The sequence below is a fragment of the Gopherus flavomarginatus genome, chromosome 11 (assembly GCF_025201925.1).
Source record: "Gopherus flavomarginatus isolate rGopFla2 chromosome 11, rGopFla2.mat.asm, whole genome shotgun sequence".
Classification (NCBI taxonomy): domain Eukaryota; kingdom Metazoa; phylum Chordata; order Testudines; family Testudinidae; genus Gopherus; species Gopherus flavomarginatus.
Window position 1 is genome coordinate 42,214,156 of NC_066627.1, and position 22,677 is coordinate 42,236,832.

Sequence of the window (22,677 nt, forward strand, 5' to 3'; positions counted from 1 at the left end):
GCTTTCATTTATTACAGAGAATACATTACAGATCTTTACACATGCTTTGAATCAACACACAACTTAATGTACTATATAAACCTAAATAAAGGCAGAGAAATTCCTTTTCTGATGAATGAATTAATATTTTGCAAAGTGCTTTGGGAATCAGTGTGACAGGTTAAAAGCTATTGTATTACTCATTATTATTAGCAATGGACCAAAGCCCTGAATCTCAGCATCTCAAGCAGCGTGGGGGTAAGGTTGGAATCTGAACCCAGAACTAGTTCTCAGTTTTGAGGCCAGCCTTGAGTTCTACAGTCTCAAATCCCAATTCTAAACTTTAAGGAATCAGAATCCAATCCTGGATTTGAATGTCACAGTTCATCCCTCACTCTAGGACAGGCAAACCCATGACATCAAAACTGAAAATCCCAGTATCTGTTGATGCCTGGGCACATTTCTAATCACAATTATATTTATATATCTGTGTTAGGCAGCAACTGCCTGGGAGTGAGGAGACCTGGGGCTGTTCCTGTCTCTGCTACTGATTCATGGTGCGAACTTTGTCAACTAACTTTCTTTCTTTGTGCCTCAGTTTCTCCACCTGCAAAATGGGGATAATGATTCTTACCCATCTTTGCAAAATGCTTTGAGATCTACAGGTGAAATAAGTGTTATGATTATAATTAAATGTAGTGGTTTCTCCAAGTGGTCACAACTGGGAAATATGACAAACCGGAATTACCTGGGGAAAGACACCTCTCCAGGGGCCAGTTATAGACTACATTGTGTATATGTTAAGGTCTTGGCACTGCAAACACTTGTGCACACACTTGAATAGTCCAGCTGAAATCAATGAGACTGCTCCTAAGCTTAAAATGAAGAATATGCTTAATTTTTTGCGGGGCCAGGATCTAAGTGCTGTAATTTTAGATAATATATATTTTTTAATATTATTTTTCAGTCCTGGGCAAATTAATTGCAGTATTAACAATCTTCCTGATTTTATTACAAACCTTGTGATATTTAATGTTTTTTTCTCAAAGTTCCAACTTCTGGAGATGTTATTTCATGAGAAGCGCAGGGGTGGGCTTTGTTTTGTTTAAGCAAGTTTCTGTTCTTCACAGTTGCAGGGAAAGGCCAGAAGACATAACCCAAATGCACTCGAAAGTGCAGAAATCAAAAGAATGTCACATTTATCATTTGTTAAAAATCCCACGATTTCTAAGACTATCTCATGATTCTTCTGTTCCTAGTTCATGATTTTTGCCTGCCTGGGTTAGCAGTACAGAAATTGCTCCACATAACATACTAAATATTGGCAAAACAGTTTTTAAAAATGCATTCGAAGAACAACATTTGTAAGGCTACCATGAACTGAAAACACCAAAACAATATTTCCTTTCAACTTGAAATGGCTTACACCTGGGCTACAAGCCCATCTTTTCATAAGGACGTTGAGCAGGGTGTGGGGTGAAATGGAGATATGTATGGGCAGTCCTTTGTTTATGTGAGCTCATTTTTAATTTATGGAATAGGTGCCCAGAGCACTGGATGGGCAATTGTAGTTGTATTTGGTACATATAAATCAATACAGATACCAATCCATTGCTATGTAATCAAGCCATCTATTTCCAGCATTGCTAGAGCACCTATCCTCATAGCATTTAAGCACCTATATGGAGCCTGCAGACTGTTGGAAGCTAAATCTTTCCTATCAAATATAAGCTTCTAACAAGCGAGAACATTAAAAGTAAGTTTAATAAGAAAGTCTATATTTGGGTCTCTGCTCCTGACTGCACATCACCTTTATGAGCAGCAATGTTAATACTGAATGAAAATCACCACAGTTGCAAGGAATCTTCTCAGCTCTTCAGCTGAGCTGGATTTTTGCATGGAAAATCCTTCACTTCTTCAAACCCATGGTGCTGGCCTTGTCACTGAGCACTGCTGTTCTTTGTATCTGCATTCTGTGTTGAGGGAGCCTGAATGCCAAGCCAAAACATTCTGTGGAGGAGAGAGGCTCCCTAGACAAGATAATGGCAGAGGGCTAGATCTTCTTCTGCTTGTAGCACAGTGTTGTTTTCTGAAACAATGCACTGTGTCCTGGTTCATGGGCCGTATTTACTCCGAGGAACACAGTCAACTACAGGGTCACTTGTGTAATTCCTAAAGCTTTGTTCTCTACTTTGGGATGGGGTCACCAAGCAAACAGCCTATCTCATTGCACAACTGTATTTTTCATTCGTGACAGGGGAAGGTTTCCTGAAGAGTTGTCCTCTGTCTCTACCTGGCATTAAGCAGCTGGCACTAGACTTCCAGCACTCAGCAGTGGGTTTTGTTATTTGCTGTTCACAAATGGGAGAGCTGCTAGAAAGGTATTGGAACTGAGACAGAGTATGGGAGTTAGGTAGCAGACATATATTAAATGGATATTGATCACCTGAGTGATAGATTCCTTCCATGTCAGGTATCTGTGGTGCTACAAATGCTGGATTTCTGAACAGATATATACAGATACATTTCATGAAAAATGATACTAAAAGAATGTTATTTAGGTTTCAATGTCAAGAATTCAAAAGTTAGGAAATGCCAGAGTTAGTATTGCCTCTTGATTGTGTCCAGTCTGTGCACTGAATGAGGCAGGAGTATAGGATCATGTCATTGATGACAGCATTACAATGTAAACACACAGCAGGGCTGAACAAAGGTTAGACACAGGTGTTAAGGCTTAATTTAGTTTCTGAAGCACACTACAATTAAAATGTGCTATAGAACGTAGTGTCATTACTGTTTCTTATGCTGTTCCTGTTTATTGCACTTTACTAGCTCGAATGTCTGATGTTGGTTTTGCACATGTAAATATATATAAAACTGCAATCGTTACTTAGTCATTGAGGACTTTGTTTTATTGACATAGTTTCAGTTTATTAAAACATAATATATTTAACAAAGTATAAGTTAGCACTTTAACAGTGCTTTACATATCCAAAGCATTGTACAGATATTAACTACTGAATCTTCCCCCTAATCTAAAATGGTTTCATGATATAGTTAATTAGACATTCGGTCTTCCTAATGCATAGAGAGTACACTTATAAAGTTCCCAAGCTGGGAGGGGTTGCAAGTGCTTTGAAGGATAGAATTAAAATTTTAAATGATCAAGACAAACTGGAGAAATGGTCTGAAGGAAACAGGTTGAAATTCAATAAGGACAAATGCAAGGTACTCCACTTAGGAAGGAACAATCAGTTGCACACATACAAAATGGGAAATGACAGTGGAAGGAGTACTGTGGAAAAGGATCTAGGGGTCACAGTGGATCACAAGTTAAACGTGAGTCATCAGTGTAAACACTGTTGCAAAAAAAGCGAACATCATTCTGGGCTGTATTAGCAGGAGTGTTGTAAGCAAGACACAAGAAGTAATTCTTCCACTCTACCCCATGCTGATTACTCCGAGCATTGTGGAGTATTGTGTCCAGATCTGAGTGCCACATTTCTGGAAAAATGTAGACAAATTAAAGAAAGTCCAGAGAAGAGCAACAAAAATGATTAAAGATGTAGAAAACATGTCCTATTAAGGAAGATTGAAAAAAAATGAGTGTTTAGTGTGGAGAAATGAAGATTGAGACGGGACATGATAACAGTTTTCAAGTACATAAAAGGTTGTTACAAGTAGGAGGGAGAACATTTTTTCCTCATTAACCTCTGAGAATAGGACAAGAAGCAATGTGCTTAAATTGCAGCAAGGGAGGTTTAGGTTGGACATTAGGAAAAACTTCCTAGCTGTCAGGGTAGATAAGCACTGGAATAAATTGCCTAGGGAGGTCATGGAATCTCATCATTATAGATTTTTAAAAGCAGATTAGACAAACACCTGTCAGGGATGGTCTAGGTCAGTGGTTCTCAAAGCCGGTCTGCCACTTGTTCAGGGAAAGCCCCTGGAGGGCCAGGCTGGTTTGTTTACCTGCCACGTCCGCAGGTTGGGCCGATCGCGGCTCCCACTGGCCGCGGTTCGCTGCTCCAGGCCAATGGGGGCGGCAGGAAGCGGCAGCCAGCACATCTCTTGGCCTGCGCTGCTTCCTGCAGCCCCCATTGGCCTGAAGCGGTGAACCACGGCTAGTGGGAGCCACGATCGGCCGAACCTGCAGACACGGCAGGTAAACTGGCCAGCCAGGGTCTTTCCCTGAACAAGCAGCGGATCAGCTTTGAGAACCACCAGTCTAGATAATATTTAGTGCTGCCTTGACTAGAAGGCCTCTCATGGTCCTTTTCAGTACTAAGATTCTATGATTCCCTATTTCAAGTTCCTTGTATTCTGGTATATCACCATGTATGGCATCCTTTCTGAGTCCAATCTTGACATGTGTCCAAATCACTGCAATTATCTTTCTTAAATCAATTTCTTGCCCTAGCCATTTTCTTATCACTTCATTTTATTTTCTGCAGTTATGAAAGTCTCAATATTCCCTTCAGCCAGTTCATTTCTACAGTCAACATCAGTTTTCCTCATACTCCAGTATTCTGACTGTACATGAGTATTGCCATGACAATTGTTTCATTACACTGATTTTTATTTGTATCTAAATGTCTTTAGATTTTCAAATCTTACAGAGTTTTCTAAATGCAACAACAGCTAGTCCAAGGTTCTTTTTTATGTCATCTTCACAATTCCCATTCTTTGATACTAAACCTCCAATGGACACAAATTTTTCCACTGTTCTAGTTCTTTGTCTCCGACTTTTATCTATGCCTCTTCCTCGTCTTCCTATTGCAAAAGACTTTTGTCTTTGCCACGCTGATCTTCAGTCTGAATTTCCTGCCTTCCCAGTCTACCTTGTAAGTTATTCTCTGTAAATCCTCCTTGGTCAATGCTATGAGGCCAATATCACCTGACATCTCTGCTTATTCACTGTCCTCCAACATAACTCATGTCATGTCATGTTAACTAGGTGTACTTCATTTAATTTTTACTGTACAGCATTTGAAAACAGATTTGCCTATCAGCCACTAGAGGGCACAGGGATGCTGTGAATCCCATTGACAGAGCTACAATGATGTTTTTGGAGCACTGATAACATGTATAAACATTATTTGTACTTGCTTATTCATGATCATTCCAGACTCTACCCACAGCAACTTTTTGGTATTAGCCAATTTGTTTTGTAACCCTGCTGGCTGGGAGTTGTTTTATAACTAGAAGTTATAAAACAGCGTCTTTCATTACCTTCTCTGGCAGTTTCCTCTTGTTACAGAGCACCTATTCCAGAAGATAATTGCTTTCTGTTGTCCGTTCTGGCCGGTCATTTCTGGAGTGAAACAGAAGTGATTTATAATCATAATAAAACATATTCTCACACACAAAAATCCAGCTGTAGCCACAAAAAAGGTCTCCCAAAGATTGTTGACGTGTGCTTTTATCGGCATTTCCCTTCACAGTTATAAATACCACATGAAGTAGGAAGTGACTTGATTTGTGCAAAAATGAATCCAATATTTTTTTAAATGGGAAGAATATTACAGGCCGTTATTATAGTGCACTCTCTAAATGGCCGAGATAAGAGATCCAAATGTATGTCACTGGCTGTTTTCACTTCTGAGACTTAGGGTTTTAAATAGAAATCATATGAAAAAAATAAACAACAACCAAAAACAACAGGATCTCATCTTTAATTGTTCTGGGACAGATTCTGCCACCCTGACTTATGCTGAGTAATAACTTCATCCGTCATTTCAATGGGACTATTCATAGTGCAAGGTATTAATAGACAAGAGTAAGTGACAGCATGGGGCTCTTACAGTTCTTGAAAGGAGCCAAACTGAGAGCTCTGGAGAGTGAAGTTCTTTTTCCCCGGAGTACATACAGCATGGGCAGCAGAAGTACAAGCTTCCCCACAACAATGAGCCAATATGTCTCAAAGCTGCATTAGGGAAGAAAGGATATTTCAGTCTCAATGGCCCTGTCTCTCTGGCTTCTCTGCTGAGACTGCCACAAAAGGCCTAAGCAGTGCCAACTGAGATAGTAGCTGTTTCACATGGACAACCCTCAACTAGGAACTGACTGATAACTACTAACCTGTGCGGCATTGATGACTTATCACTAGTTGACATGGTTTAGGAAGGAAATTCTGCATGGACTGGTTATTCCAGAATTGTCCAACATGAAGTTTCTAGCACCTTCTTCTGAAGCATCTGATACTGGCCATTCTGTTGGGAGTCTTATATCCAGTTATTAAGCTGGCTTATTTGTTATGGTCCTGTTGATAGTAAGGGTCAAATACAGCAGTCCTTACTCAGAAAATTGCCATTGTACTCAAGTTGAGTGGAGTTTGGGGACTGCCTGGCTTGGCCCTAAGAAAATACCCATTATAGCTGGACCCATATTTAAAAATGGACTCAGCTAATGCCATTTAAAAATGCTTTTCCTACTCAATATGGACTAAATTAAATTCACTTTAAAAGGTGCTCTAAATTGACAAGGAACCTAGTTACACAGTTTAATACACAGATACATAGTTTACAGGACCTCATTTTTTGCTAAAGGCTAGGTAGGGATAGAGGGATTGGATTTAACACACTTTTGCGATGTCCAGACAAAAAAAACTAGTTCTTGTCAAAACATATTTTCTTAGATCCTGATTCTGGGAGGTATTAAGTGTCAGAGTTACCATGCTAACTGCATGTCTGACCTCTTTGGGTCTTTGGAACACCACCCCTCCTGCCCTAAGTTAGAACGCTGAGCTCAAGCAGCAGCTGGTGTGAATCAGCATAGCTCCAATTAAATCAATAAAGCTAGATAGATTTATACCAGCAGATGATCTGACCATAGCTCTAACCTAATTCCTCCCTTCTTCCTGTGTCATTAGGGACATATATTGCCTTACTTATACTGCAATCCAGCCTTTAAACAGTGTTGAAGTGCTATAGAATTAATCTCTTATTTCAGAAGAGATATTATAGGTTTGCCAATTTTGGTTGGACATATTCCTGGAGGTTTCATCACATGACGTAATCTTTAATTGAAGATTAATCTTTAATTCCTGGAGACTTCAGGACAATCCTAAAGGCTTGACAACCCTATGATATTACCTTGAGTGGGAGAAACTTGATAACAGTTTAAAACTGATTTGGAGATTTGGTCAGATTCCTAGCTGGTATAAGTCAGGATAGTCCACAGACTTCAGGATTCTGGCCTGGTATCTTCTTAAAGTGCAGTTCTAATCTGAAAAAACATTCTGTAAAAATGACCTTGTGGGGCTCCATGTTTCCTGTACGCCAGTGATTTATGTATCACGTGCTCAGTTTACAAGTGACAATAATGTTTTTCCTAACTGCCAGCCTTGCAAATTCAGCCTGGGCTCTCAGCATAAAGTGGGTCTCTTTCCTTCTTATTTATCTTCATCAATAATGAAAGGTCTGCAGACCACACTGGGCTCTCAGTTACCGCTGCATAAATCTGCTGCCTTCGAATGATGCCCTCTGACACATGTGCAAATCCATTGTCTTCAGTGGGGTTGCACAGAGATGACTGGAATTTTGTAAACAATTCTGTTGATGATGCACAAGAGCTCAGTTCCTTCTCTTAGCCAATTGGTGGAGCCAATACAGCTAAGAGGTAAAAGTAGCAAAAACTTATTTTTGTCATTGAATCCAGTAGCTCTGATGTTGAATGCACTCAGGGGGCAGATCTGTTGAGTAAAGAGCTATAATTATTTATTGTTATTTTTCAGAGCAAAACTGTACTTTAAAAGCTTCTTCAAAAACTTCTGCCTAGAAGCATTTGTGATCCTTAGCAATTCCATGTGCATATTTGCATATGTTGCTAAATGAAGCTGAAAGAAAATGGTAGTCTTCACAATTATATCAGTTTAGTTTGAACATTGCCAGAGGGACTAAAGAAAAGTAGAACAGATAAAAATCATTATATACTATCAAATCAAGAGAAGAAAAAATGATTCAGAATGTCTTATGAAACATCTCTGGTTGAATTTTAAACTGTTCCACAGGATCCTCCAAAGACATTTGATTTGAAAAAAAAGCAGCATGTTTAATCTGTTCCATCCACTCACTTGTAAATTTTATTACATTTCTCAGATTTTTTTTTGTTTATAAGTGATTGGTTTTCTTTTCTTTTTTTTTTTTTTCCATTTCAGGCAATTCAAATTGTAATTCTCACCCTCCTTCTCCCCTGAACCATCACATTTTATTCAACGTGACATTTCACTCAAGCTGCCTCATTTTCCTTACTCGAAGTGAGCACTAGGTTGCAATGAAATACATGTCAAAACTGTTCCAGGGAGCCAAATTCTGTGCTGGAATGCAGGTATGTGGTCTGAACATAAAGGTGAACCAGAGCTGTACACATGCTTCAGAAGATGGTTTTGTGGTTATTCAAAAGTATGTGTAATAGCTATTAGTCCATTCATGGCTCTTGTGTGGAAAATCAATGGCGGGGGGCAGAGAGAGTGGGAGAAGTAGGAGGAAATCTCTACGAAGTTTTTCTTATCAAGAATTGTTGCTAGTCATTCCACAAGGAAAAGGACAGGACTTGCCCGCATAAAACAGGCTACAGGACTCACTCCAAACCCTGTGTATTCCAGGGGATCAGTCGGCACAGGGTCATCTGAAGGAATGGCATCACAGCTGTACTGGTGCTACCCTTCCAGGGCTCCCACAGCCAACAGCTGCCCCAAGGTAGCCTGTCCATGGAGTCCACAGGAGGTTTTCCTGGTGAGGTGGATGAGTCCTTACTTCCGTGTGTGTGTGTGCGTGCGTGAGAGAGAGAGAGAGAGAGAGAGTGATCCACAGATAGAGGGTCCCCTCTGTAAGTGGACCAGGGAGATAAAATTAGGCCTTTTGTTAATAGTTCATAACAGGAAATAATAAAAGACTTTAAAAATAACCAGAATCCACCAAAATAAAGAACCAAGCCCTGGAATGACCCTTAGTCATGTCAGTTACCACATCTATGTCAAGAAAACTATTCATGCAAGTAATCTTTACTCCTACAAGGAAGGGCTGCAGCATCAGAGCTTAATACTTCCCTTGAAAAAAAACATGAATGCTCTCTGCTGTGCATGTACTATCTTGTTTAGATTCCTGACTTCATATTAATTATCTGCAAAGCACCTCAGTGCGTCTGCATACCAGGTAAACTTAATCATCCCAATTTTACCAGGCTTTTCACACACAACACTTTCATAGAATCATAAAACTGTAAGGCACCTCAAGTCCAACCATCTAGTCCAGTCCCCTGCACTCAAGGCAGGACTAAGTATTATCTAGATCAGGGATCAGCAACTTTTGGCATGCGGCTGGCAGGGTAAGCACCATGGCGGGCCGGTTTATTTACCTGTCGCGTCTGCAGGTTCAGCTGATCACAGCTCCCACTGGCCGCAGTTCTCCGCTCCAGGCCAATGGCGGCTGTGGGAAGCGGCGGCCAGCACATCCCTTGGCCCGTGCCACTTACCATAGCCCCCATTCGCCTAGACCATCCCTGACAGGTGTTTGTCCAATTTGCTCTTAAAAATCCCCTATGATGGAGATTCCACCAGCTCCTTAGGTAATTTATTCCAGTGCTTAACCATGCTGGTAGTTAAAAAGCTTTTCCTAATGTCCAACCTAAACCACCCTTGCTGCAATTTAAGCCCATTGATTCTTGTCCTATCCTCAGAGGTTAAGAAACATTTTTCTCTCTCCTCCCTGTAACAACCTTTTATGTACTTGAAAACTGTTACATTCCCTCTAAGGGTACATCTCCAGTACAAAATTAATTCAAACTTATTTAATTCAAATTTTCGGAATCAATTTTATACATTCAGTGTTGTGTCCCCCCACTAAAGCACCTGAATTCAGCGAAGTGCGTCCACAGTACCGAGGCTAGCATCGAATGTCAGAGCGGTGCACTGTGGTAGCTATCCCACAGTTACCGCAGTCTCTGCCGCCTATTGGAATTGTGGGTTAAGCTCCCAGTGCATGATGGAGCAAAAATATTCTCGCGGGTGTTTCTGGGTGTGTGCTGTCACTTGCTCCTCCCTCCGTGACAGCTATGGCAGATGCCATACTACAGCAGATGGTGCAGCACGGTGCCCCACTTGTCTCCTGGTACTATGAATCTACCAGGCATGTCCTCTCGTCTTTCTATCTACTCTTTCATCTAACCATTTCCCGCCTTTTTTCGGCTACCATGAACAGAGCTGCACAGCTTCCGCTGCTTTTTCCAGATTGTCTTTCCTGGGCTCCTGTGGAAGCTACAGAAGGCAACAATTCTCTGCTGTTTTTCAGACACCGTGAGCAGAGCCGCACAGCTTCTGCAGCAAATTCTGCTCATGTTTCTGCTGCAAACTCTGCTCTCCTGCTCTTGCAGCTCTAACAAGCTTCCCGACTCCATGAAAGCTACAGAAGACAACCATTTACTGCCTCTTACTGGCCATCTTGAACCAAACAGCTTGTTTTGCACCCTTGTTCCAGGATTACCCATGCAGGCACCATAGTGCGTCAAGCATGGAGCCCGCTCAGATCTCCTCTGCAGTTTTGACCATTGTAAATACCTCGTGCATTATCCAGCACTATGTGAAGTACCTGCAAAACCAGGTGAGGAAGCAATGACAATGCAATTACTATACTGATGAGGACATGGACACACACATTCCTAGAAGCACGGCATGTGGTGATTGGGAGATCATGGTGGCATTGGGCCTGGTTCATGCCATGGAACGCCAATTCTGGGTCCGGGAAACAAGCACAGACTGGTGGGACCACATAGTGTTGCAGGTCTGGGATGATTCCCAGTGGCTGCGAAACTTTCGTATGCGTAGGGCCACTTTCATGGAACTTTTTGCTGTCCCCTGCCCTGAAGCGCAAAGACACCGAAATGAGAGCAGCCCTCACAGTTGAGAAGCGAGTGGCCATAGCACTGTGGAAGCTTGCAACGCCCGACAGCTACCGGTCAGTCAGGAATCAGTTTGGAGAGGGCATATCTACTGTAGGGGCTGCAGTATTGTAAGTAGCCAACGCAATCATTGACCAGCTGCTATCAAGGGTAGTGACTCTGGGAAATGTGCAGACCATTGTGGATGGCTCTAATGTACTGGGGTTACCTAACTGCGGCAGGGCCTTAGACGGAACGCATATCCTATCTTGGCTCTGGCACACCGGGGCGGCCAGTACATAAACCGCAAGGGGTACTTTTCCATGGTGCTGTAAACACTGGTGGATCACAAGGGACGTTTCACCGACACCAATGTGGGATGGCCAGGAAAGGTGCATGACGCTCGCATCTTCAGGAACTCTGGTCTGTTTGAACAGCTGCAGAAAGGGACTTGCTTCCCAGACCAGAAAATTACTGTTGGGGATGTTGAACTGCCTATAGTTATCCTCGGGGACCCAGCCTACACCTTAGTGCCATGGCTCATGAAGCCGTACACATGCACCCTGGAAAGTAGTAAGGAGCAATTCCCTCCTTGCAGGTGTCCACGGACAGTGGTGGAGTAGTGGTGGTGTCACCCCCCATAATTGCATGGAGCTCACGGTAGAAGCGGAATGTATGGGGCTGTGACCCAGAGCACCCATTTGCCTCCCTGGCTTTTTGGTATGCTTGCCTGAGCTCCTTGATTTTTGTACAACACTGCTCTGTGTCCCTGGAGTAGCCTCTTTCCGTCATGGCCCTGGAGACTTTAGCGTATGTATTTGCGTTCCTTTTTTTGGAACGTAGTTCTGCCATAACAGACTCGTCTCCCCCACATGCGATGAGATCCAGTACCTCCCGTTCGGACCATGCTAGGGCTCGTCTGTGAATCTGGGACTGCGTGATCTCTTGTGATGGTGGACGCTGCATGGTCACCTATGATGGTGGACTGTGCCGATGGTCACCTGTGCTGATGGTGACCAAATAAAAAATGAAATTCAAAAGTTCCCAGGGCTTTTCCTGCCCACCTGGCTAGTGCATCGGAGTTGAGAGTGTTGTCCAGAGCGGTCACAAGGGAGCATTCTGGGATAGCTCCCGGAGGCCAATAACGCTGAATTGCATCCACAATACCTTTAACCCAGGATTGTAATCTTGATTTAAGTGCTACTCCACTTGCCGAGTGGGAGTACAGAAATCAATTTAAAGAGCCTTTTAAATAAAAAAAGCCAGTTTGTTCACGTGGATAGAATCTTTTTTTTTTTGAATTAACTTGGCTAATTCCGAAATAACTAGTGTAGACCAGGCCTAAATCTTCTCTTCTCCAGACTAAACAAACCCAATTTTTTAAATCTGACCTCATAGGTCATGTTTTCTAGAACTTTAAATCATTTTTGTTGCTCTTCTATGGACTTTCTCCAATTTGTGCACAGCTTTCCTGAAATGTGGCACCCAGAACTGGACACAGTACTCCAGTTGAGGCCTAATCAGCCTTTCAGCTATTTAACTAGAAAAAGTATAGACGTACATGGGACTTACACATTATTTTTTACAGAGTGTATATATTAAGTATGCCTGATTCTCCACTGCCCTGCACAATTACATCTCTGCAAAATGGGCATAAAACAGTACCAAATCATTGTGGTAGCATTACACATCACTTTGACGAGGTTTAAATGACTACACAAGGCAGTGGTAGCATGTAATTCATGCTGAAAACCTAGGCCTGATTCTTAATTGCCCTGACTGTTTACATTAGAGCAAAATGAGTACAATCAGAATGGCAATGATTCACACCCACTTTGCACTCACCTTGCACTGGTGTAAATGACCACAGAGGATGCAGAGTAACTGAGACTCTGTCTCCTTATGCTGGTAATGTGCAATGAATGCTTAACACAAAGAAAAAAAATCCATTGCTGATCTTCTACAGTGTAATCCCGCCAATGTCTCGCTGAAGAGATTAAAAGAAACAGAAGAGCTTCAAGTAAAATAACAATCTACTAAAACTTGTACAGCCTCAACCCTGCATCTGCCTTGATCACAGTGGGTCAGTAGAGATATGAAACATACAGTAGGACTCCCGTGAGTAAGCATTACTCAGAATATGGGATTTGGGGACACTCTGGACAGAAGCTATATATTTATTTTCCAGATATTTTCCTTTAATTTTCATGTACAAATACAGAATGGAAACAAAGTGCTCAAAAGCCTGTTGCTCATTGGACAGTACCATACTTATGGCTCACAGAATTTGATGCTCTGCTTTACATATAGCTTCATCTGCATTATTAATGTACTAAAGTAATAGACTGCATTGGAGCTCAAGCAATAAAATATGACTTTCCCCTCCCTCTTCACTTCTTGCCTTTTAAAAACACAAAAGAAGAGGGAGTGTATCACTATTATTCTAAGCTATGGTTTTTCGTGTTTCTCTGACCGCCTCGCTGGGGGAGCTAGACATTTCCCCCCATGGATAACAAGGCATAATGGGTCTTTTTCAGTGGTTGATAGCAGAGTTCCAGTAGGGATTGCAGTAAAGTGTTGTATGCTGATCATCCCATAAGCCTTGTATAGTAGCATGATTTTTCCATTACCAAGAGCTTGTAATATCAAGGCAGCAGTCAAACCTCTGCTTTCATGTATAGTAATCTCATGTGACACTGAATCCCCCCCGCACTCTATTATTACAATATTTTTTGTTCCAAAAATGACAATTTTCTTTTTAGGTCATATTCAAGCTGTAAAATTCCCCACATCACTGAGCTCAAAGATGGCATGTTATCTTTGTAAGACTCCTGGGATTTATTTGTGGAAGGGAAGGAATTTGGAACGGGTATGTCTGTGATCTGATGTTTTCACTTAATTTATTTACTGATAAACCAGGACAGTTAAGTTAACAACATATCAGCCTTGCTATTAGCTGGCAAAAATTACTCTGATGCAAAATAAATACAAAAGGTTGTCACTTAGGGGGTGTCTGTAGCAGGGTTTAAGCCGAAGCTTTTTGTTGCACGCCTGGTAGCCCATGGTACATGAGTTGCACCAACAATTTGCACACAGAACTCCTGGTCAGTTTGCAGTGTGTAAACAGACAGCAGCAGTTTGCTGCAATTTGAGGGGGTAGTGCTTTTTGGAGGTGTCCCATGGTCCTTTGCTTTGCTACTGAGCAGCTTGCATCCTGGTATTGTTTTTGCTATGAATTGTGGGAAGCCAGGAGGATTCAATTAAAAAAATACCAAACCCTTTGTAACCACTGTCTCCACCCCATACTTCCTTTCTGAGCTGGCTCATGCCATTTTTGAATGTTTGTCGGCCAGCATGGCCCCACAATGCTCTGCACTGCTATGGTGACAAGCACGAATACACACGGGCTGTATTATCACGCTTGGAGCCAGTTTGGACTTTGGCTATTGCACCATTGAGCAGATGATGCTGGAGCAGACTATTCTATGACAAGAGCAACACCTCCTCTGGCAGCAGGAGAATACTCTGAGGTGGTGGCAGCAGGATGAGACGGAAAACCAGTAGGATGCTGAGCTGTGGGAACAAAAGGCCCAGTTCCTGGAACACCTACACAACAAACAGAACTGTTTTTGGGCCCAGGAAACTAGTGTGATTTGGTGGCAGATGATTGTTCTGTAGAGGTGGGATGACGAGCATTGGTAAGAGAACTGGTTATCTTTTTTGAGATCTGGGTAGAACTGACCCTGGAGCTTCAGCCACAGCGTACCACTATGTGATGCCTCCTACCCATGGAGAAGTGGGCCACAATTGCTGTCTGGAAGCTGGACACCCCAGAATGTTACTGGTCCATGGCTCACCAATTTGGCATGAGATCAACTGTTGGGGCCCATTCTCATGCAGATCTGCTAATGCTATGGATCAGGTGCTGTCTAACTAGGTCACCAAACTGGGTAATGATCAGATTATTGATGGATTTGTATGCATGTGGTTCCCAAGCTGCATTGGGGCAATTGATGGAACCTGTTTGCTTATCGCTCATCTACCCCCCACCCCATGGTGCACAATTTATAAACAGAAAGGGATAGATCTCCCTGGTGCTGAAAGGACCAGTGGAACACTGTGGCAAATTTACAGACCTAAATGGTGGTCTGAGAAGGTCTATAATGCTAGGATCTTTCAAAAAAATGTAGTGCTATTTAAAATAATGGGAAGAGGACTGTTTAGTCCCAGGATCCTTGTGGACATTAATGGTGTTGAGGTTGGTCCATTTATTCTGGAAGACTCAGCTTATTCCTGATTCCCTGGTTAATGAAGTCATAGACAGTCATGGACAGAAGGAAGAAAAATTTTAACGATCACCCAAGTAGTTGCACAATGGTAGTCGAGTGTGAGTTTGGCTGTTTGACAGACAGAGGTGCTGTTTATGGAAGCAGCAGAAAAAAATGTTCCAACCATTGTAACTGCACGCTTTGCACCATATTTGTGAGAGCAAGAATGAAAGCATTACTGAATGAAAGCATGGGTGAGAGGGTGAGATGTGAAGATTTGCTTGGAGGTTCAAGCAACCAGCAAGGTGTCCCACGGAAAACACAAATGCCTAAGGGAATGCTGTCAGGGATATCTTTTGTTTGTCCTTGAGACGCATGCCTGAACACGTTAGCCCATATGGTATGTGTTGGGATGCAGATGTAAGCACTGGTTTACTGGGGGGCTGGGGGGAGTGGATGAAGTTTAACGTTACCTATGTGCTTTTTTAAGACTCTAGGAGTTCTGTTTTTAGTTAAATGATTTTCTCAGTTAAATGCTAATGAAGACTCATAATGGATGTCCTGTAAACAGTTGTATTATGAAAGGAGAAAACTTTTTCACCTTAGCCTCTAAGGATAGACCAAGAAGCAATGGGCTTAAACTGCAGCAAGGGAGGTTTAGGTTGGACATCAGGAAAAACTTCCTAAATGTCAGGGTGGTTAAGCACTGGAATAAACTGCCTAGGGAGGTTGCAGAATCTCCATCTCTGGAGATATTTAAGAGTAGGTTAGATAAATGTCTATCAGGGATGGTCTAGACAGTATTTGGTCCTGCCATGAGGGCAGGGGACTGGACTCAATGACCTCTCAAGATCCCTTCCAGCCTTACAATCTATGAATCTATGAAAGAACAATACAAAAATTGATAATAAAGTTTAAGTGAAACCAATGTTTGTACTTGGAAATACATTTAACCAACTAATTTTCTTAAATAACCAACTATACACAAACCTTTAATTACTGCAACAGTGCAAACAAAACTCAAAGTGAAACAATAAGAACATTTCAAATATAACAATTTAGGGAAGGGGGGTTTGCATACACCTTGTCTCTGGTTCTTCTTGTCACCATGGGTTGAGTGCTATGGCTCAAAATTCTCAGGGGCACTGCAGGGCTCAAAAGAACTGGACTCCCAGGTGCAAGTATTGTCACTGCCCAGAGGTTGGATCTCAGAGGTGAATGGGAGCCACTGAGAGTACGGTTGTGGGATGCAGAGGTTAGGAGTTGTTGCTGGTCCCAGTAGCCAGCCTTGTCCAGGAGCTGAAGAAAATGGTGAGATCCCAAATTACAGGACAGCAGGGCCTGCTGACCTAGCAGTTGCATGTTTTGCAGGAGGGGATTCTGGCCTCGGATAGCGTCCATGAACTCTGAACATCTCTGCAGTGCCTCTGCATCTTCCTGTCTTTTTTCATGCTCTCTTTCACCATGGTGATGATGTCCTTGGCCACAGCCATGCTTTCCCTGGCCACTGCAATACTGATGGCAGATACTCCCAGGATCTCCTTGGAGAGCCACTTCTCTTTCTCTCTCTCTGTGTCCCCATGTTCAGCCTCCACCTCTCAGCCAGCCTGGTTTTCCTTTCCATGTGACTTTGCCATGAATTCTGCAAAGATCTCATCCCGAGTCTTCCTTTTTCTCCCAATCAGGTTGGCCAGCCTGTCAGCAGTACAAGAAGACTCTGTTCTTGATGGGTCTGGCTGTTGCAGGTGTTGTGGCTGTGGGAGTAGGGGGCAAATAACAGTTTATTGTTCATATCCCAGACATGTCATGATAGCTTTTTTCATTATGTATATCTGACTTTACCTCCCTGACACTCTTCCCATTCTTTGGGGGAACCTCAGAGATAGAAAAAGTGGTCTGCATGTACAGAAAGCGGTGGGTGCACCTGGATCTCAGTCTACTTAATCTGTTTTCATACTGTTAGGGGTGGGGCAGGGGGTAGTGGCTGGAGCCATGTTCCAAGTTTGTTTTTGCAGTTTTGTTTGTGCTCTGTAGGCATTCTATGGCGTTGGAGGTGTAAAGAGCATGTTAAGGGGACATGGGGGCAAGCTGGACAGTAATCCCCTCTTCATCCCCTTTGGGTGGTCCTCGCTATCCATGACATTACACTGAGGTGGATGATTAGGAGGCAAAGAATAGTCTTACTCAGAAAGGCAAAGGGGAGACCCCCGAGATATTCTTTGAAGTTATTCACCAGGATGGTCTCCTCAGAAGCACTGCAGGAGTGGAAGGCGTTTGCAAGATATAGCGGCCATGGTGTGGGGTAATACTTTTTATGGGACCAACATCTGTTGGTAAGAGAGACAAGCTTTTGAGCCACACAGAGCTCTTCTTCTTTTGACTGACAGCTAAAACTACACTGTCAACTACAATGCATGTTACAGCCATTTATTTCAATGGGCAGCATTATTGTTTGTGCCTTAACCTGGCACACAATGTGCACTTTCATCTTATGGAAACTAACCACATTTCTTTTCCTATAAGCACTATCTAAACTGTTGAATTTTGCATACATGAATGTTTTCACTATTCAAATCTGCTGCAGGAGGGGGATGGGTAGAGATTGCGACTGCATCATCCTGGCGGACACCTTTCTGGAGCAGCAAAAGGGGGATGGGTGGGAGGGAGTAGGGAGCTTGTAATTGACATCCACCACCAATAAATAAGTACTTGTCTTTATAATTTATTATGTGCCCAAGTTCCTTCCAGGGGATCTGACTCTTTGGTCCAGGCCTGGGTTTATGGTGAGACTTGGGCTCAGCAACATAGGGCAGAAATCGGGGTCCACTGTAAGAGGGCAGGACTGGAGCAGACTTGCCAGCTGGCTGTCATCAGCTGAGTCCCAAAAAGGGATCCTCTCTGAGATCCTCCTGCTCATCTGCTGATGGGTCTAGCTAGCCTGATCCTGGGTGTGAGGGAGAGTGTGGGCAGCAGTCTCCAAATAGTGCCTTGAACAGGGCATACTGTAATTTTGTAGAATCCAGTCCAGTTCATCCAAAAAGGGACAGGTTGCGTGTGCTCTTCTGGACTGTCTTCTTTTATTCCTCATTTCAGTGCACTTTCTCTTGAGCAGCTTGCTCTTTATCTGGCACTAGTTGGCGTGCTGGTCATTAACCACAAAAAGGTTTTATTCCTGTGGCTGGTCACAAGAGCTTCCTGAATAAATGCTTCTCCCCAGATAGCAATGAGATCTGGGGTCTCAGCACGACTCCAGGCAGCTGCACGAGCCATATTGTGGAGCTTCAGGAGGGCTACTGCAGTTGTATCACCGGAATAATGATTCACTGGGATCCAGGAGCAGTTAGGCAAAATTTGGCTCTGCACCACCCTTTAAAGAGTGGAAGGGTCATCCTGGAAAATTGACACTGGGGCAGAAAGGGCACACAAGTAAACAAACAGGTATGTAATGGTTGACCTGCACAGCATTGTGAGATAACTGTTGGAAGCATGCAGAAAGTGTTGTGCAGCAAAAGCATGCACGCACAAAAGACTGAACTAATTCAATTTGAAAAAAACAGTACACGTTGCAAGTGGACTCCACAGCTCCTGATAAATGTGGAGTTAGTGCGTAATGATGGGTTGCACTGTGTATGCGAAAGTGTTTTCAAACCAGATTAACTCAATTTGATCCAGTTTAAAATCCCCGTATAGATAAGCCCTTAGTCTTATTTGCCTATGATGAAATTCACTCCTGTGCAGAGGGCCTACACAGATACAGCAATGTTTTCCCCGTCTCATTAGCCTGCAGCTCTGTATCTACCAGCTCTGTACCATCCTTAGTGCAGGGGTGTACCTAAACGGCAGTTTTATATTAATATGCATCTTTCCTACAAAAAGGTTAACAGAGTAGAAGAATCAATTTGCACTGTTCTTCCCTGCACCTAGTTTTGTATTCTAACTCATTTGCACCCACAGCCTTCCACACACAATAATATGCACATACAAATCACAGACTTTACACAACTACTATTTCTAGTGAGACATCTAAGAATAGAATGGCCATACTGGGTCAGACCAATGGTCCAGCTAGCCTAGTACCCTGTCTTCCAACAGTGGCCAATCCCAGGTGCTTCAGACGGAATGACCAGAACATGTATTCATTAAGTGATCTATCTTATTTCCATCTGCAAATGTTGTTTCTACCAAGAGAACAAATGGTTAAATGTCAAAATTCTATTATTTGAGCCCACAAAGAATTGTGAATGCAAATTTATTTGCCTGGAAGTAATACAATGGGTACATCATGAATACCACAGATCAACGGAGAGTCATTTTGGAGAATATGGTTTTAATGGCTTAGTTTATCTGATAAGCATTTAACTACTGAAAAAATAAGTGACTTTGTAGCAATGCATCATTTCAGCAAACAAATCTTTGGGTGCCTTTCTTACAATCAGTACGAAAGGGGGTGAGTAATTGGCCTCTGACTTAGTGTTGTCAGTGATCTTCCATCAGCTGCACTAAAAGCTCCTATGAACCCCACTGGATGTGTTTAATCACAAGCTGAAAATGCAGCTGTTACCTGAACTGTATAAATTCCTGTTTTTTCCTAGAATTAAATAATTATTGTCAGGGTTGAACATACTCATTTGCATACACTGCGAGAACACAGTGGAAAGTAATTTTTTCAAATGAACAGAACTCTATCTAGAATTACTTTCTCTATTCAGCTAATGAAGAGTGAAAGCTGGTTCTACTAACAGGATATTTGTCTATCAGTATTTCTGCAGTGGAATAATCATAGTTCATTGATCAACAAAAACAAAAAATGGCAACATTTTTCCTTGCAAGTTGCTTTCAGATGCCAATGCTGTGATGTCCTGACGGTTTTTTTAGTAAAACATCTTGGGTTTTTCCCCTCTAACGCATACATTTTTCTCTATAATTGTAGTTTTCAACACAGACAAAATTCTACCCTCACTTACACTCTAGGACTCAGAGTGTAGTCAATTATGTGGGCGTAAGCCAAGGTAGAATTTGTCACACCATTCTGTTTCTTTACTGTTACAATGCTAAATAAAACAAATATTGAGGTATGGAAAACCGTTTAAACCAGCAGAGGTTATTAGTGTTCTTCTCACGTTCCACCCATAAAGACCTTATCTTGAATGCTGCCTTAGGACACAAATGAAAAGGACACTGGTCTCCTTTTTAGATCCCTTTTATGCACATCATCAAACCACAAAAAAAGTAGCATGACTGTCAGTCTCTGCTCAGACAAGAGTCAGGACTTGCAAATAAGTGGATTTGCAGGTCAGAGCTACTATACACTCAGAAGCCTTTACTTCACCTGGATGAAATCCTGTCCCCTTCCCTCTTGTGGCAGCAAAATGGCCAAAGTGCAATGGAATTGCCATGATTCTGTTAACACTGCAAAGCCAAAATGTAGAAGGGATGTGGAAAGGAGTCATATGGACCCATGCACCATAGAATGCTCCATTCTGCAGTGTCATGTAGGGAGCGTTGTAGGTGGACTGCAGAACTGACAGGGGCACAAGTAATGGTTCTGTGACCTGCACAGCTCCACCTGCACAGCTCCACAAACAGCATAAAATCCACAGAGAAAATCATAATGGATGTCACCTCACAGCCCATATCTGACTGCGGTAGAAATCAGTGTCATGTGACTTATGTATACTAATACTCTCTTCCTTTCATCATCCAGTCTCAAGCTGATTGTTAAAGCTTTAGGAAACTTGGTTTCTCTGCTGTTACTCAACAAGCAGATTTACCAGCTAGGGGCTAAATTCGACCACCATATCTATAATTGTAGGAACTTTTCACTGACATTTAGATCCAATTGTGATGAGTATCACAGAAATGTAGGTAAAATAAAATCAAATAAGCTAATGGAAATTGTTCAATAGTATGTTAAGACAGAAATTGGCTTTAGGTCACCTTCTGGTTAATCTCAAACCGTAAGGGGCCCATGAAGGTATTAAGGATTTACTACTAGCTCCAGTTCTACTCAATGAGTTCAGAGTGCCACAAGCAAACACTTCAGCCTCACTGTCTGAAGTTTAAAAACTCAGCAGAATGTCCCAACAGAAGTTGGACTTCTAGTACCAATTCTTTGAGTGCTCCCCCAAAATATGTTAGGAGTAGGTACCTCACAAACCCCGCCCCCCCACAACCAAACAAACCCACACGTAAAAGCACTGTCTCTGCCTCAAAGAGCAAATAGTTTAAATTAGAGATGACAGTCTTGATTAGGTAGAATGATCTGGTGACTAAGGCACAGGACCAGGAGTCAGAAGACATGGTTTCTGTTCTCAGCTCTGTCATAGACTTCACGAGTGGCTTTCCCAACCTCTCTGGAGTGTCATTTCCTCACTTGTAAAATGGGCAGAATGCTTACCTCACAGAGGTATTGTGAGACTACAGTAATTGATGTGTGTGAAGTATGCTGAGACCTTTGCCTGGAAAGTGCAATATGAGTGAAAAGAATTATTTTTCAATCAGATCTCTTCTCATCCTAGAATCCTACAACATCCCAAAAGTCAAAGGATACTTCTTTGGCCACCTCTGACCCCCTTCACAAGTGTTGTATGCCCCTAGCTCTTTGACATGCTGTCTGCAGATTCCTCTTCTGCTTTAACATATTTAAACCACCCATGATTAAATGAGATGCCATGTTATACAGGTACAATCATATTTTTTTACATTTTGCAGATAACCAAATGTCAGAAGTAGGCGATACACAACTGTCTTAAATGGTTTTCTGCTCATGAATGATGCATAATTTCAATTTAAAAATGACTCAGAATTTGTAACAAAATGTACATATTGTATGACTCACATCATTGGCACTCTTCCTTCCGACAGATTTTTAACAATAACGGAAATAAGCCTGACTTGTATCGTTCTGAGAATTTTGACTATGACAGTACTAAATAGGTCTCTTTATGATTCCTATCCTGTTTGTGCTTTAAATGAGGCGCAGCTGTAACCAGCTATTTCAACCAGTTGCACAACTGGTGGCATAGAATCCTACTGCATGTGAAGTGAGTGAACTACCCCCCAGCAATGCAATCTCACACTTCCAATGTTTTATTTAAAAATCCTTCAGGTTATGACAATTATGAGCGAGCTGTCCAACAATTCATGCTCACAATAATGACAAATGTGCATAAGAATTGCATAATTGTGAAGACATATGCTAATCACATGAATTTGCATGTGTGTCCTTGAGCAATCATAGTAACTACACAATTGCCTACCTTAATCTGTTTGAGAGGTTGTTGTCTCTTAGTTATGCAATAAACAAACATAATACTCCCAGACGTTGATTCTTGAAAATTCTGAATCTAATGATTCTACTATTTATTATAAAAAGGTAATGGGAAGTTCCATTAATCAATATATAGCCTTGGAGAGTTACACAGAAATGTCTGATCGCAAGTTCATGAATGGCTGCCTGCCTTGGCCCATCCTGCCAGTGGCCACATCCTGCATATGGTCTTACCCTATATATATGGCCCCTCAAAACACACTCCCTCATCCATCAGCTGGGTGT

The 22,677-nt window shown here is 42.2% G+C and overlaps 1 protein-coding gene across 1 annotated transcript in view; it reads right to left on the minus strand.

Annotated features, from left to right (window-relative positions):
• Nucleotides 1-15,841: 15,841 nt before the first annotated feature.
• LOC127031078 (androgen-induced gene 1 protein-like) overlaps nt 15,842-22,677 on the minus strand; it is a 39,859-nt gene continuing 33,023 nt past the window's right edge. Inside the window, exon 5 of the mRNA XM_050917816.1 lies at nt 15,842-16,876. Within this exon, the coding sequence (XP_050773773.1) occupies nt 16,804-16,876 (73 nt within the window). The 3' untranslated portion in view covers nt 15,842-16,803. The remainder of the gene's footprint in view (nt 16,877-22,677) is intronic.